The following is an 18,411-nucleotide window of genomic DNA, read 5'->3' as shown; positions in this document are numbered from 1 at the left end:
TATGAGTAACATCTGTTACTGAAACTCAAATATTTGTTTTGTTATTATATAATTCCAAGACACCCAAAATTTTTCTTTTACAAAGGATTTTCAGGGAAAAAAACAATATAAAAGAGATCTGAAGACAAGAAAATATGTAAATATTAGGGGTTTCTTCCAAGAGTTGAAAAATAAACATTGCTAATTTCATGTTACTGTAAGATAGATTTACCTGCATGATCTCACTTAAAATCACTTGCTATATGAAAATGTTTGTCCATTCAAGTTGTGTATTATTAATACCATTTTTCCTTGAAATGAGTAAGAAATTATATTTAATTTATCAATAAGAAAAACAATCTTCTCCACACTGACTTTAGAAGGCTGATTTTAAAACAGAACAATATAGAAGAGGTTATTTTCAGTCTATACAGACTGTTTGATGATGAAATATAGTTCCATAAATTACAGATCAACCAGTATGCTCTTATATAGCCTCCAGATATTATCTTGCTTAAATAGATTTACATTTATAAATATTTTAATCATTAGTTGGAACAAATTCTTGATGCCTTTTAAAATTGCTCTTTTTTACAAACAGTAAAGCTTACTGCTGGTAATGCTACTGTGTCATTAACACCTGCTGGAGCGAGGGAAAACTGTGAGCCACCTAATTCAGCACCTTGTATGGGAAGAGTTTACAAGTGTGTTGCTTACTTTAGCTTTGCCCTCGTCTGGACTAATATCTTCAGTACCAATAGTTCAAATAAACAAGAGCAGTGCAGATGCAGTTAGACATAGTTTGAAAGGCTCAGGTTGATCATATGACAGCCTAAATTCCATTCCACCATTAAACCTCCTCGTTGTGCTAAAACACAAATTCTTTACCTTACCTTCAGTTTTACGCTGTGTCAATTAGATCACACTAAGTAATTTCATCTCATTTCACATATTTTATTGCAAATCTACACAGGCGTCTGATTCCTTTCTATGCTTCTTGAGGAACGATTAGCAGCACACACAGTATAATATCACCTTGGAAACAAGGCAGTATGTTCTCTCAGCATATGAACAACAATATTGCATTTTTTCAATAGGATGTTTTACTAATACTCTTTTAGTTTTGTTTAAACCACAAAAGGGCTCAGGACTGAGGTTAAATGGACAAACAAAAGGAAATAGTACATACAACATATTCTAAATAAAAGAGAATTATATTCATCTTAGTGTCAAATTTTCTTCATTATTCCTGTCTTAAAAGCCTCTTTCACCAACATTCAGCAAGTTTAAGACAACATAAAACAGAACACTTTGAGTTGTCATTTTCTGTAATTTTTGTCTTGCCCATACACATGTTTTATTTACAATGCTCAAACATACCAGAGGACTACAAGAACTATTTCAAAAGGAAAAAAGAATAGGTACCATGAGAGTACTAGTATTTCTTTGACCTTCTTAAGTAGCAGATAGCTAATCAACTAAAATATGTAAGTGATGCGACTAAACAAAAATATTCAGCTGTCATAAAATAGACACATCAAAGCTGTAAATAGAAGTCAATTAGAAAATTAAACCACCAAAGTGAACACCTTTTCATTTTGTTACTATACTGCTGACCACTATTTCTTTTTTCAAAAACAAAAAAAAACTCTTAAATATCTATCCTAAAAGGAAATGTACTATAAATGTACTATACGTGCACTTATCTCCATATTATTAAGTATCATATTATCCAAAAGATATTATATATTTGTACAAAGTAATTAATTATTTCATAATTTTATCATGTAATTAATTATTATTATGTTTATATTACATGTTATTTCTATAAATGTGCTATAAAATACAATTTCAAGTCTGGTCCTACAGAGAAGGGACCCAAGAAGATCATCTGGTTCAACCTTCATAGGAAAGGCAGCAGAGATTTATTTTCCACCTGAATACATCCCAAATTTCAAACACTAGTTAATCTGAGTAACTTTCCTCTGTACTGAGGCCTTATAGATTAACCCACCATGTCACAGTACAGTGAAAAGTTCTTCAATAAATTCTAAATACAAATAAAGGCAAATTAAGTCTCTTTAGCATATAATTTCAATTTCTACACTATGTATGATTGCTTATAAACACAACCTAGTTTTCTTTCACATCTACTGAGAACTTTTGTCCATTATGGCCAACACAATTGAGAAAGATAACCATGTACATACCTACATCATGCTCCTTCACTGACCACTCCAAATCATAACTAAGCCTCTAAAATTTCAATTCCTGCAACATCCTCTGGTCTTCACCAAAACACATGCAGTCCATGAAAAATTATGAAGAATACTTCTTACTCTAGGAAGCTCTGAACTGTTAAAATATCCTTTTATAAAGGTATGTTCCTTCTAAGAGTAAATGCATTAATACCACTAAAACAATTCTTACTCTCACTTGCTGTAACTTTAAATAATGCATTCACATCCAGCAAACAACTTGTATTCAGTTTCTGCCTAGACTAAACCATCATAACATACCAGTAAAAACCTATTTCCAAAAGCAACAAAATCCTGAGAACTACTGTAACAAACAGAAGATTTACTTTAAAAAAAAGGGAAAGGGGGGAAAAAAGAAGAAAAAAAGAAAAAAAAAAGAAAAAAAGACTCTAAAAAAATGTTTTCCTCATTTCACTACATTAAAAATTTCAAAAAATTATGTATATTTTACACACCAGGGAAGCCTTCAAAAAACAAAACTTGTGTGTCACCTGACTTTACACTTTCTTCTGCAAATTACCAGCCTTTCAGACTTTGCAGAGAACAATTAATTCACCATTCTCATTAAAGATCAGTTTTGAGAAAACTATCAATTGTAACTTGCTTTCAAGAGTCCTACATTATCAGTAAACATCTTGTGTCTTGTTTCTTAAGATTCACAATATCAACAGAGTTAAATCTAATCATGGGAATAATCCTCTGTGGTTTTTTAGCACATATTCATGTATTTTCAACTGTTTTACCACTGATGACAAAACAGAACAGAGACAGAAATGCTAAATAGTTTAAACATTGTATTAAATAACCAACTAATTCATTTATAAGTTACATAAGGGCAAAAGATAAAGCAAAGCAAGTAATTTTCATTATGAATTGTATTTTTAACATAAACATTTTCTGATCACTTACACAAAAGATCCAAATGCATTATTGTTTAATAAAACCAGACTCATTAATACTTGCAAATTGCATATAGTACATCTGTATAATACTTTAAACACAGATTTCTGTACTTCATTTCTTGCTGTATCATCTTGGCTAGTGGGACACTCAAGAATAACAAATAAGTACAATTAGCAGTTTACACTAATGACAGGGAGACCCACTGTGCATTATCTTAGAGAAGTAAGAGATGAATAAACATGGTAAATAAGCAACTATGCTGCTTCACAATGCTGTTACACAACATCATTTTTAATTACTTTGAAAATGCTTAATCACACATAAACTTGAAAGGCAAGCATAACCACAGGCTAGGCAAACACACAAATCTGTGCCCACATACAAAGGCACTGAAGAAATAATTTGGAAAGGAAGATTATTTTACTGTCAACTATCTTTCCAACCCATGAATACAGGCAGGAATAGTCATAACTGCAGAAAGAACTCGTGGAAAAATTCCCAGACTTGTTTACTGCTATGATTTTATCATGAAGAACAATTAAATGTACCAATAATCCAACCATAAATGAACTCTGAGGAGATACAATGACCAAAAATGAGACCCCAGAAAGTACCTCAGGATACAAACTGCTGGCGGTTTCTGCTTAGTTTGTCAAAATCCCATATAACTTTGATTCCAGCTATAACATTTAAATGTGATTAGCTCACTGTTTTTCAGCTCTTGCTCAGAGATAGAATCATTAACTTTTGAAAAAAACCTTTAGGATAATCAAGTCCAGCCATTAACTCAGCATTGCCAAGGCCACCACTGAAGCATTCCCAAAGGGTCAGATCCACAGGTCTTTTAAATTCCTTCAGGATGGTGACACAGCCACATCCCTGGGAAGCCTGGCCAATGCCTGACAGCTCTTTCCATGAAGAAATGTTTCCTAGTGTCTTATCTAAGCCTCCCCTGGTGCAACTTGAGACCATTTGCTCTTGTCCTTGTGACTTGGAGAAAAGCTCAACCCCCACCTCGCTACAAGGTCCTTGCAGGCAGCTGGGGAGAAGGAGAAGGTCTCCCTTTAGGGCAAATTATCTGACAGAATTTACTTGGTACCACTGCATTACCAGTAGCTGAAATACTTCTTTCTAACAAAAAAGACTTCTACTCCGTGAGTCAACATCAGATCAGCTTTTTGAATGAATTCAGGTAAACTAAATGTTAAAGTTCAAAACCTGGTATTTAAGGTTATCACTTAGAAAGCTTTTGTCTGCACAAGTATTTGCAAAGACTTACATGCACACTCATAAGAAAATGCAAGTATATTACCCACCGTGACTCAAACTCTTTTCAACCTGCTAACAGACCTAACAAAGGGAGGGGAAGAAACCAAAGGAATAACAACAAATCTTAGCACAGCATTTATGGCCTCAGTTCATACAGCCAGCCTTTCACTGTGGATTGCTCTCAACATAGGCAGTTCTATCAGCGGGCAACTCCCTTGCCGGAAAATTATTATGCGAGCATTCAAGTTTGAGACTGTGTTTCAGTGCTGCACAGACACCAGCTAATAGGGAGAAATCCCACAGCAAATTACAGGATGCCCAAGGAAGTTACGGGCTCATGCTGCACTTTAGTAATCATCCCGTCAGCTTCAGAAGGTAGTGTTGGCAGCTTCTGAGGCAAGTGGAGCAAAAATATACCCACGTTGTTCTAGGACTATATGAGGACTGTTGAGGCTGGACTTGCTAAGGGGGAAAAAAAGAAAAATTCAAGAAAAATTGCACTGTTGTCCTTCTAATAAATATTACTGTGTATACAGTGCCTTCATGGAGAAAAAAAATTATTACATGCTTTTGGTTTAATAAATGTATATAAGTGTTAACTTAATTAACATGCTTTCTATTCACAGTAATTTTATGAATAGCTCTTGAAGGTAAAACAAGATTACTGAATCTTAATTAAAAACAAAAATCCAAATGAACTGCAGCAGCATAATCAATACAAATTACATTATTTAAATTAAGCAAAATTCAATTAAAGGCATTCGCATTAAATTTATTCTCTTTGCATTCAAAGCTTTTCCAAGTCAAACTGTTTTGTAACAACTTTCTAAGCAGCACAGCAGTCAGTAAAATTCCACACTACTCTAAATTAGCCATTATGTGCTAGACACATCATTTTTATGAAACAAAGTACTTATTAGGTTACATATTGGAGTTGAGCAAGAAAGTCAGGGTAAGAAAAATCCACTTTACTCTCCAGACTTTTTCTGTACAAAGGTAATACACTATCACTGCCCATTCGATTGTGGAGACCCATATTACACAAGCAATTGAATAGTTCTATTCAAGTTACCAACTCTCTCCATTCACAAGACAAGTACTTGATGAGTACATGGCAGAATACCCGTCTCACACAAAAATATGAATCTGCCTACAATATCTTTTATTTTTCATTCAGGTGTTTCCTGGATATTTTAAACTGGACTACCCTTTAGAAGCAGGCACTGTTCTAGCTTTCTAGGGCAAACAATGTTTTTTTACATATAGATACATAGAAATATATGAAACTTCAGGTCAAAATTCTCCCTCAGAATCCCAAGAACATCAGATGTTACATGGCAAAGGTGAGATCAGGTGATTTTGTTATTAAGATCTAAAAGACAATAATTTATCTGATATGGTTTTTGAACATATAAGAACATATTACATACAGAGAACACACAAAGTCAGTCTTAACTGAACTTACTTGGTTACATTAGTTATGAAAGAATGAAGTAACTTATTTCATGTGCAAGGTCTTGTAATGAATCATATGGAAGTGCACATTCTCTAAAACTTTAATGCATTTTTTTTGTGTTAATATTTTATCACAATTAATATTTTATCAATTAAGAGGTGACTCTATATATTGTCAGAAAAAGATGACACCTTCAAGGTGATTGATTCTACCATTTTTCCCAGCAACATAAAGGTTGTTCGCACTTCAGGCAGAAAGACAAACTTTAAAAACTGAACACAACCACACTAGCACTGAGGTCTTAATTCAACTTTTTTTGCTATAAAACATTTCAGAAAATTATTTCTCCTCCTTTTTTAAAGCATAGCAATATGTTTCATTGTGGGTTTTATCCAAAATTAAACCGGTGCAATTTACACAGTTCATTTAAGACCCTTTTCAAGACTTTCAAAGCTTAATAATTTCTAACTTGTAGCATATCAACAAGTTCTACTCTTTCAAGTAGCAATCACAGTGGGGAGACTAAACATGCAGCTGAGGCATCTGCGTGTGTTCAGCTCCTGTTTCACATATCTGCTAGGCTACATAAGCTCACTGGTACTAGAAGTAATGCCTACGCTTTATTTACCCTGGTGTAGTTACCTCAGGATGCGAATATATAATTTATTTCTCTTCATTCATAGAAGCCTTCTCTACTGCTCTAAATCAAGGAATTGCGCATTTATACTTACAGTGTTTTCTTTCAGAAGCAGGAACTAAATAAATCATGTGTTTCAAATATATGATACTGTTACTCTCTTCTTCATTTTTAGATAATATTCCCCAGACTCTCAGAAAAATAGTGAGAACCAAACTAGCAACTACAGTACCTACCACAGGACCAGCAGAGGTGTAGGTGGTCCCAGTAAACACATTAGGTAGCTGAGTGAGAATCATCCTTATACAAAGTTTTACCTCTACATATAGAAGAGATGAAAAAGGAATAAAAAAATGGAATAACAACCTAACAAAACCCAGTAACAAACAAAACAATAAAAGAAACATTTGAGTTCCAAACCATGTCAAGGACAACATGAAACTGCATGGAGGAACACAGCAGAATGGTTTCTAGTATCTTGAACTCTCTGATGGTTCAAATGCAGCATTGAAATGGTTCCAAATTGAATAAATGAATAAAGAAATGTAACTAGTACTAGTAGTAGTATTTGGAGGTTTTGCTTTGTGAGAAGAAAGGTTGGGTGGTGGCAGTTTTAAGAGACCTTAACCCTAACATTTAAGTCACCTTTCGGCCTATCACTATAGGTCACCTTCCAGTGCCAAAACACAAAATTAATCTAGCAAGACTAGAGAACTGACTTCCTCTCAGAGTATGAGAGTGCAGTTAATTTTAAGACTGAGTCTTACATTTGCAAAGAGTATCAATAAAAGAATACAATGACAAGTGACCCAGTTCAGTTGCCCAGGCATGCACTGACACCTGAACCGCATTCTGGTATATACGATGTCTGACTGAGCTCTAAATATTACACTGGATTCGTTGAGATTGGTAGTCTTCAGCCTAGACATAGGAAGGTAGAATATCTCAGATGGTGTCAGACACCTGTGTTTCAGCAGCTGATTCAAGCCCAAAGAGTCCATCGTATGAATCTCATATTTACGAAAATAATTTCTGCATTAAATTCTACTCTGTTTAAAAATCTGGAATGAAAATAGTATCTCTCTACAGGCTATGACATTAATATATAGATAGAAATGTACGTAGTGGCAAAACTTTTTCCTCAGCAAACTGAGGATAAATATAATCTGCATTCTCACAAGAAGTAAGGAAAGGCAAACTGTATTGATTTACTCAAAATTTTATATAAATTATATTCTGAAAAGGCAAGTTTACTGTAAATTACTGACGTTTCCTTTTAAAAAAGAAAAGTTAAGTGAAAGCTGCTATAAAACAAAAACTTCTAAACATACACAAAGTATGCCAACTTGGTACATTTTTTACACTGATACATGGAACCTCTTAAATATCATGTAGAGAAAGGAAGAGGAGGATTAGATTCCATCATTTCTACTCACTCACAGTTGCCAGAATGTACTCCAACATTTAAAATATTACTTTATGGAATTCTCCTCTCCTTACTTAACCAAAGCTCCATGTAAGAAAAAAGAAGTGGTAGTATTGTTGGTTCGACTTTTATTTAATAAACAGTGCAGCAACTTGCATGAGAGCCCTGTGCCAGAAACATACATGCATAATGCTATTTACACATACTCCACATCACACAGAAAAAAAAGTTGTGCTAGTGTTGGAAAAGATTCATGAGAATACACTGGAACTTCAGAACCACAGAATACACTACTCACAGACAATAACAGTACTTGCACATAACATAGCTCAGACTGTGAGAAGACAGGAACACCACCATATGGTACTTCCTATGACTTTATAACCAGATGCTCTACCAAAAGAGGAAGGTGCAAAAAACCCAACAGAATATGATTCTACTAGAACAGGTAAAAATACTGTGATCATTACTATTCCTTTCTACTCCTAAAATCTAATACCTAATTCAAGATGTCACAGTGCTAGAAATCCAGAAATGTGCAGGAGTAGGAAATTTTAAGAGCTGCTGTTCTCAGGAAATTATGAATTTGTGATATAAGAACTGAACAGAGGCAGTAAATGATGGCAGTAAGATGCAAAAAAAAAAAAAAAGTAACAGATCAATATAAAAGAAATAAAAAATAAAACAGAAAATTCCCATTAAAACTGCAAAGCAGAGAATGGTGCTGTGATTATAAAGTGAAATGTCAAAATGCAGAATGCACAAGATTTGCTCTGAAGTAGTGGACTAACAATACAGACCAGAAATGGAAAGCATGTCTGGTTCCAGAAACCTTGTAAAATTTCATTAGCAGACAAGTCAATGATATAAGATGGCTAATTATGATCTAGCAAGTAAAAACATTCATTTGTACAACATGAATGATGCTGGTATTATTGCAGACTGGTATCAAATATATCAACACGCAGTGTTTAAAAGAAGTTCTAAAAATCAAACTAATAGACTAAGTTGCTAGGTAAATAACTCATGAGCATATGCACATAGCTATTTCTGACATTCAGCGTTAAAACACTGCAGTTGGGGTAAGGAGATACTTTTAAAACCTAGACCTTTAAATTTAACTCACCTACATTTGAAAAAAAAAATGGTACAACTGAGTTGTATTTTTTTTTCTTTTTGAGCAGACACCTTATTGTACAAAAGCAACCTAAACATAATCCTCACTAAAAAACAAATATTACCTCAATAAATTATGACAGGTGGAAGTGATTTTGTGCGGTATCATTTCTCCTCTGATAAAATTAGTTAAATCATACATATTGTGTGTTGATATATATTTCAAAATAAATACACTGTTTGGATAACATAAGCTGGACATGGCTATCTTCAAGACAATGACTCTCTTGTACTCAAATAAATCAAGATATTAAATAACTTTTCTTCCCTTTGAAACAGTCATAACTGCTTGAGGCTGCTGCAGCACAAAAACAAAATATCTTCACATAGGTCTTGAAACAGTCAAGCTGAAAATCTAAGCCAAAGTTTCATTTAACAGCCTGTCAGTTTTTTGATGTGAAGCTAATGAATGCAGTGGCAAACAAATCCATCAAACCTAACATCAAAACAACTGCACTTCATCCCACCAAAGGGAAAAATACAACCTGCAGGCCAGCACTTTGATCTAACCTATCCACAGAAAACAAAAAAAAAAGCGGTTGCTAAGCAGCTACCACTGAAGAATGCATGAGTAATTACTGACTTAATTTTATGAAAGAGAGCAATAATACTTAAGTACCCCTAGTTTCAAGTACAAAAAGTTGGTAGACTTCTCAGGTTCTACATATCAGATAACAAAAAGCTTCCCAGCACCAGCATCGGAAAACAAATCACGTCTTAAAAGTAGTTGCAGTACAAAAGAATCATTACAATGACTAGTAAAATCACCTAGTGTGACACTACCCCTGAGAGCAGGCAATAAAATTTACATACATTTATAGTGAGTGAAAGTCACCAAGTGGTCCCCCAAAACAGACACAGTAAGCAACAAGAGCAGTATTCATAAATGCCCGTACTTTCTCTGGAAGCTTGTGAAAGCATGGACAAGGGATGTCTGAGAGTTGTGAGAGACTCTAGACAAGAATGTGGAAAAGCAGCAGACAGGGGTCCTTTTTTTAGCTGGGATAGAACTAAGTTTCATCCTAGTAGACAGTACAGTGTTGTGTTTTGGATTCAGTATGAGAATAATGTTGGTAACACACTGATGTGTTTTGGTTTTTGCTCAGTTGTGCTTACTCTACACACCAAGGACTTTTCAGTTTCCCATGCTCTGACAGCAAGGGGATTCAGAAGAAGCCAGGAGAGAGCATGGCTGTGACACCTGATCTGAATTGGATGAAGGGATAGACCACAGAATGTCATGCCCAGTGTATAAACTCAGGGGAATTGGCCAGGAGGGGCCGATCATGGCTGTGGAATGAGTCAACATCATCAGTCAACATCTGGCTGACTGGCAGACTTTCTCTTGGGTTTTATTCCTTTCTCTCTCCTTGTCTCACATTTAATTCTTATTATCATAATAGTTTATTTCAATTATTAAACTGTTCTTATCTCAGTCCATGGGGTTTACCTTTTTTTTCCCAATTCTCCTCCGCATCCTACCAGGGGATAAGGGGAGCAAGCACGTTGCTTCAGGCTGGGGTTAAACCAAGACACAGGGCACTGAGGGGATTAAAACAGTAACCAGAGGAAAATGAAAGGAAATAAATTAAAATAATCCTAACTGTATAAAGAAGAATTAGAGATCCCTAGCCAAAACTGCTAGTATCACCAGACTCCTGGACACACAGAAGATATATGTGTACATATTTCTATTCACCAATACTGACTGGTAACTGAACACCAAACTTTTTTTCCCACACAAGTTACCTACTCAGCACAAATCAAAGTAGATAGCTAGAAAACATACAAGCTAATAGCCACTGACTCATCTGCTTTATCAACAGTAGCAAAATCCAATGGAGTAAGGAAACTCAAAAATGCACTTCATGAAGCCACGCACTTCCAGCCTACTCAAATTAATGTAGCACCATCAGGAAAACAAGAAAATTCACAAAAGCCTGAAGAAACCTGCTAGTTGCCCCTATTTCATACCATTCAATTATTTTTTTCAGCAGTAAAGAGCATTCCACAAATGAAAGTCATAGGATGGTGAAAATGATTAAGAGTAGCTAAAACTTAAAGCACCTCTCATCCTCACAGAACAACACAACTATACTTGCACTATACTTGTGTGCTCAGCACTACCTCCTTTTGTTTCACTAAGCTCTGACATGTCCACACACCAGCAATCCACCAACATCCCTCGACATCGCATCCTTTTGCCAAGCATCTTAAGGAGAAGGTGACCCGACTTGTTCCTTCCACCAGCATCTCCTATTTCTCTTCCTTTGTGCTCTCGACAATGGAAAAAGACAGCAAGAACTACACTTCTCTTCTCTGGAGTTGGGAGGCTTTTAGTATGCCAGTTACTTATCCAGTTTTGTTGTTTGAGAGGGTTGTTTGGATTTTTTAATCTATTTTTCACTTCTACTTAATTCTGTACAACTGAATTTTGTCCAAAAGCAAGCTAAAAATAGCAGCTGAGCTGTAGCAAACAGCACACTGGAGGTGCCACCTAGTATTTCTTCTGGTATGTTGTCCCAAGTCTTTGTCCTGGTTTCAGCTAGAGTAGAGTTCATTTCTTCTCAGTAGCTGTTACAGTGCTGTTTTAGATTCAGAATGAGCACTGTGTTGGTAACACACTGATGTTTGGGGTTTTGCTAAGCTGTGTTTATCCCAAGTCAACGAATTTTTTTCCTTGTTTCCTGCTCCACCAGTGAGGAGGTGAGCAAAAGCAACTGTGAGGGAGAACAGCTGGGAGAGGCGACCAGAACTGACCAAAGGGATATTCCACACCACAGAACATCGTACCCGGTACATAAAGTGGGGGGGACTTACCTGGAAGGGGCTGATCTGGGTTCAGGAAGGGAGGTCGGGCTGTGGACAGTGGATGGTGAGCAACTGCATTGTGCATCACTTATTCTTTCCCTTTTTATTATCATTATTGTAATTTACCATTATTACTGTATTTCACTCTATTTTTATTAAACTGCTCTTATCTCAACATGCAAGTTTCACTTTGATTCTCCTCGCCATTCCACTGGGAGGAAGAGAGGTGGAGTTGATGAGTGTCTGCATGCTGTTTCATCTCCAACTGTGATTAAAACCATGGTAGTCTTGCACAAAATCTAGAAAACAAGCTGGAGGGTACATCCCTGCTTACACGATTCAACTATTACAGGTAGTTAGGGGGCACACAGGGAAACCAAGACCACAAGTTTAGCATTTTTAAAGACAGAAAATCATTGTTGGAATTTGCATTCATAGTCTTTTCGTCAAAGTGTCCAATACCAAGGGTCAAAAAGATCTGTTATTTAACATTTGCATGTGATTTTGATAATCTTTAGCACCATCTCATTTCATGCTGGAAAGCAGTATCATCACATAGCCTAAATATTTACTACAACTTTAACAAAAATCTTTGTTGTTTTTTTTCCCCACAAAATCAATGAAGAATATTGATTGTATTTCAGAATTTTTTTCTTTTTCTAAGACAGAAATCCAGCTGTAAGCAATTAAAAACTACTCTATAAAAAATAAAAGTGTTCCTGTAGGAAGACAAATAATCAGTCATCAGTATAGAATACTCTCTATGGAGAATACAGCAATAAACTGACCTAGATATTGCTGCATTTTGCTGATGCAGACAATTCCTGCAGTACAACACAGAGGAACAATGGGATCCAAAATATTGTTTTCAATGAACATCCTTGCACATTGCACATAAAGAGAGAAAAGGTAAATCAGCTGCAGTATCAGTAGTCTGAAGAATGACAAGCGGGACTGCAAGGTTGTGTGGGTTTTGGTTGGGGATTTTTTGCTTTTTATTTTAAATTAAATGACTGGACCTGAAAATAAAACTTACTAAAATATCAGTATTCTTTGGGCACAGTGACTTTTTACCTTTTCAATTAACACCTCCAGGAAGTTTTCTAATGTTGTGATAAAAACTAATCACAGATCTATTCATGGTTTTCTAGAGAGATACAATAACCAAGAAACAAGAACACAGTTATACAAAATCAGATTTTTTTTTTTTTATGGAATCTTAGACCTTCTAATCTTGTATCTTAAGTATTTATTACTCAGACAACAGTGCAATTTTTCTTGAATTTTTCTTTTTTTCCCCCTTAGCAAGTCCAGCCTCAACAGTCCTCATATAGTCCTAGAACAACGTGGGTATATTTTTGCTCCACTTGCCTCAGAAGCTGCCAACACTACCTTCTGAAGCTGACGGGATGATTACTAAAGTGCAGCATGAGCCCGTAACTTCCTTGGGCATCCTGTAATTTGCTGTGGGATTTCTCCCTATTAGCTGGTGTCTGTGCAGCACTGAAACACAGTCTCAAACTTGAATGCTCGCATAATAATTTTCCGGCAAGGGAGTTGCCCGCTGATAGAACTGCCTATGTTGAGAGCAATCCACAGTGAAAGGCTGGCTGTATGAACTGAGGCCATAAATGCTGTGCTAAGATTTGTTGTTATTCCTTTGGTTTCTTCCCCTCCCTTTGTTAGGTCTGTTAGCAGGTTGAAAAGAGTTTGAGTCACGGTGGGTAATATACTTGCATTTTCTTATGAGTGTGCATGTAAGTCTTTGCAAATACTTGTGCAGACAAAAGCTTTCTAAGTGATAACCTTAAATACCAGGTTTTGAACTTTAACATTTAGTTTACCTGAATTCATTCAAAAAGCTGATCTGATGTTGACTCACTGAGTAGAAGTCTTTTTTGTTAGAAAGAAGTATTTCAGCTACTGGTAATGCAGTGGTACCAAGTAAATTCTGTCAGATAATTTGCCCTAAAGGGAGACCTTCTCCTTCTCCCCAGCTGCCTGCAAGGACCTTGTAGCGAGGTGGGGGTTGAGCTTTTCTCCAAGTCACAAGGACAAGAGCAAATGGTCTCAAGTTGCACCAGGGGAGGCTTAGATAAGACACTAGGAAACATTTCTTCATGGAAAGAGCTGTCAGGCATTGGCCAGGCTTCCCAGGGATGTGGCTGTGTCACCATCCTGAAGGAATTTAAAAGACCTGTGGATCTGACCCTTTGGGAATGCTTCAGTGGTGGCCTTGGCAATGCTGAGTTAATGGCTGGACTTGATTATCCTAAAGGTTTTTTTCAAAAGTTAATGATTTTATAATTTTTTTAGTATTTCCTTTGTTTGTCCTGTTTACCCTGTCTGTATGGCATAAACAAATACCAGTAAGTTTTATGGAGAATTAGTTCACTATATTTCCTTTAGTTTTTTTCTTCATACACTTTTCCATATTAAAAAAGAATCCTACCATCAGTACTTTCTAGCATGTTCTTTTCTATTAAGAAAGTAAACTTTGATTCTTATTCTTGTGGTAATAAGTGATAAGAATTAAGCAAATAACATTAAGGTCTCTGACCATTTGGCAAAGGAACTGCAGTTCATATTTGACAATGGTATCTAAGATTTCTCTATAGACAGAGCTTAGTCATTATTGCTCTGATGCCACTTTGAAACTTGTAGGTATTTAAATTTAACTGCACACACCCGAGAAATACTTTAATTTCTTGTATCATATATGCACAATACTGCTCCTACGTACAATAGCCACCAACCAGAATACAGTGTCCTAAGATGAAGGTTTCATCCATATGCTAGAGAATTTTGACAAAATAAAACTGTATTAAGAATGTATATGCCAAGACTTCCTAGGCAAAATTTCGGAATTTCAGTAGCACTTTTGGAATGGTGTAAAGCAACACAATTACACTTGCTTTAAAAAATTATCTAACTCTACTGAATTTAAAGATGACTTTAAGTTTACAGTATAAAACAATAATAGAGATGCATATTGAAGGCATAAAACATTTAACAGTTTGTACTGGGAAAGCTGTACACCAGGTAGTAAACTATCGTTTATAAACGTAAGAAATACAAAGCCAGTACACTGTCAGGGAGGTACCTCCAGGGAGTACCGCCTCAGCTTTGCTACATCTGAAGATGCAGTTTGCCATTCTTGAAGTTCAGCTGAATCAATTTTAGAGCTGCATGACGTACATATCTTTTAAAGCCCAAAGTCAGTTTTACCTGCCACAATTAACTCCTGTGTATCCATGGTTCTCTCAACTTTGTTTCATTGTACTAATCATAGAAATTTCAAATGATCAAATGTAGAGGTTATCAAGTGCATTTCGGAGTTTAAAATTAACTTTAGAGTTGCTGCCTTATCTGGGGGCTATTAAAAACACAACTTTCCTATTAGAGGGAGAGACCAGTCTGAACATTAGATGTGCATACAGATTCTCAACACTTTCATTACTGTTAACATGTGCATACAAAGCACAGGGGGAAAAAATATTCATTAACTTTTCCCTTTGAAGCGTATTCCATCTCATTAACAAAAATAATGATTAGTGCCTAAATTTGTAAGTTTCTGTTATTTGAGAACTTTCTCATGAAGGTGTTTCTCAGTCTCCAGTGTCTAATAAGAGCTCACTCTCTTTACTGGGCTGTTAAACTAGCACAGCTGATTTTACTCTTTACTCCACATCATTGTATTAACTAATATATTAAGGAGGTTGCTATTAGAAAGGTTTTTTCCAATTACAAACAAGTCAATGCAGAAAATGCCTCTGACTAAAACTTTTTCTGAGTAATTAAAACTAAGGGTTTATATAAGCCTTAACACTGATTAAAATCAGAGAATATCGAAAAACAGTAAAAAACTTCTGCTGAATAAATTGCCCACTTTTTTGGTTTTGCACACGTACATTACCTATACATCCATCAGTGGATGGCTACAAACTTTCAGAAGGGACAGGGGAAGAAGTAGAGGCAGTGCAATGGCTCTCTGCACCAGGGAGTGCTTTGACTGCATAGAGCTCTAGGTGATGATAGGGTTGTACGACTATGGGTAAGAGTCAGGGGGGCTGGCAACGCAAACATCCTGGTGGAAGTCTGTTATAGACCACCCAACCAGGATGAAGAGGTGGACAAAATATTTTGTGAGCACCCGGGAAGAAGTAAACTCATGACCACTGGACCTTGTTCTTAGGAGAAGCTTTAACTTGCCAGATGCCAGATGGAAACTCAACACAGCAGAGAGGAGGCAGTCTAGGAAGTTCCTGGAATACATGAAAAATAACTTCCTAACACAGCTGGTAAGAGCCTATCAGGATTGAGGCCCTGCTAGACCTGCAGTTTACAAACAGAGAAAGGCTGGTGGGAGATGTGGTGGAAGGAGATTGTTTTGGGCACAATGACCATGAAATGATAGGAGTTTTTAATTTTTGGTAAAGTAAGGAAGAGGGTCAACAAAACCTCCACCTTGGACATTCAGAGGATCAACTTTAGCCTATTCAGGACACTGGTTTGGAGAGTCCCCTGCACAGTCCTGAAGACTCAGGAGCAGGCCACCCCTATGGGTTGAAATATGCGATGGTGGGGAGAATGTGTGGCTTGGCTGAAAGGGAGCTTTCACAGGAACTCAGTGAAAAGGAAAGAGTTTATGACCTTTGGGAAAAGGGGCAGGCACCTCTTGATTAGTACAAGGATGTGATGAGGTCATGTAGAGAGAAAATTAGAAAGGTTAAAGTTCAACTACAACTGGCCACTGCTGTCAAAGACAATAAAAAGTGTTTTTATAAATACATCAACAGCAAGAGGAGGGCCAAGAAAAATCTCCATGCTTTATTGGAAGCAGGGGGGACCACAATCATCGAGGCTAAAGAAAAGGCCGAGGTACTTAATGCCTTCTTTGCCTCAGTCAGAAAGCTATCCCACAGCAACCTCTATATCAGCAATCTGAGCTGGTAGACAGGGACAGGGAGTAGAACAGATCCCCTGTAATTCAGGAGAAAGTAGTTAGTGGCTTGCTGTGCCACTCAGACTCTATGGAGCCAGATGGGATTCACCCAAGGGAGGGTGAGGGAGATGGTGGAAGAGCTCACCAAGCTGCTCTCCATCATTTATCACCAGTCCTGGTTAACTGAGGAGGTCCCAGAGGACTGGAGGTTGGTGGTGTGATGCCCATCAACAAGAAGTGTCAGGGAACTAGAGGTCTGTCAGCCTGACCTCAGTGCCAGGAAAGGTTATTGGACAGATTATCTTGATTACGATCACACAGCACATACAGGACAACTGGGAGATCAGGCCCAGCCAGCAGAGGCTTGTGAGCAAGCAGGCAGGTCTTGCTTGACCAACATGATCTCCTCTTATGAGCATCCATGGACTGGACACTGGAAAAACTATTGATGTTGTCTGCCCGGACTTCAACAAAGCCTTTGATACTGCCTCACAACATTCTCCTGGAGAAATAGTAGCTCATGGCTTAGACAGACACACTGTTCATTGTGTAAAAAGCATCTGTATGGCCAGGCCCAGAGAGTGGTGGTGGATGGAGTTACATCCAGCTGGTGGCCGGTCACCAGTGGTGTTTCCCAGGGCTCAGTACAGGGGCCAGTTCTGTTTAATGTCTTTATGGATGACCTGGATGAGGGGATTGAGTGCACCATCAGTCAGTTTGCAGGTGACACCAGCTGGGTGGTAGTGTTGACCTGCTGGAGGGTAGGAAGGCTCTGCAGAGGTATCTGGACAGGCTGGATCATGGGCTGAGGCCAATTGTGTGAGGTTCAACAAGGCCCCGTGCTGGGTCCTGCCCTTGGGTCACAACAACCCCAGGCAGCGCCACAGGCTGGGGCAGAGTGGCTGCAAAGCTGCCCACAGGAAAAGGACCTGGGGGTGCTGGTGACAGCAGCTGAACATGAGCCAGGGTGTGCCCAGGTGGCCAAGAAGGCCAATGGCATCCTGGCCTGTAGCAGCAACAGTGTGGCCAGCAGGACCAGGGCAGGGATTGCTACCGTGAGGCCACACTTCAAATCCTGTGTTCAGTTCTGGGCCCCTCACTACAAGAAAGACATAGAGCTGCTGGAGAGAGACCAGAGAAGGGCAATGAAGTTGGTGGAGGCTCTGGAGCACATGTCCTGTGAGGATTGGTTGAGGGAGCTGGGGTTGTTTAGCCTGGAGAAAATGAGGCTCAGGGGAGACCTTATAACTCTCTACAACTGTGTGAAAGGAGGTTGTAGCAAGGTGGGGGTCAGTCTCTTCTCCTAGGCAAAAAATGACAGGATGAGAGAACACAGACTCAAGCTGCGCTAGGGGAGGTTCAGGCTGGACATCAGGAAGAAGTTTTCACTGACATGGTGGTCAGGCACCGGAAGAACAGCCCAGGGGAGCGGTGGAGTCACCATCCCCTGACGCGTTCAAGAAACAACTGGATGCGGCATTTAGTAAACTACGGTGTAGTTGATAACAGTGGTCTTCAGTCAAAGGTTGGACACAGTGATCTTGGAATTTT

General features: G+C 37.6%; 1 protein-coding gene across 7 annotated transcripts in view; it reads right to left on the bottom strand.

Annotated features, from left to right (window-relative positions):
- Positions 1-18,411, bottom strand: part of KDM4C (lysine demethylase 4C) — a 261,863-nt gene that overhangs the window by 186,880 nt on the left and 56,572 nt on the right. Inside the window, exon 9 of one of the 7 annotated variants that reach the window (XM_069001140.1) lies at positions 955-1,014. The exons of the other annotated variants lie outside the window; for them this stretch is intronic. Within the exon in view, the coding sequence (XP_068857241.1) occupies positions 988-1,014 (27 nt within the window). The 3' untranslated portion in view covers positions 955-987. Of the gene's footprint in view, positions 1-954; positions 1,015-18,411 lie in introns of those variants that run through there. 7 annotated transcript variants of the gene reach the window in all.

This window comes from Aphelocoma coerulescens (genome assembly GCF_041296385.1).
Source record: "Aphelocoma coerulescens isolate FSJ_1873_10779 chromosome Z unlocalized genomic scaffold, UR_Acoe_1.0 ChrZ, whole genome shotgun sequence".
Taxonomy (NCBI): Eukaryota; Metazoa; Chordata; class Aves; order Passeriformes; family Corvidae; genus Aphelocoma; species Aphelocoma coerulescens.
Note: the sequence above shows the minus strand (reverse complement) of the source record. Positions and strands in the feature narration are given on the sequence as shown.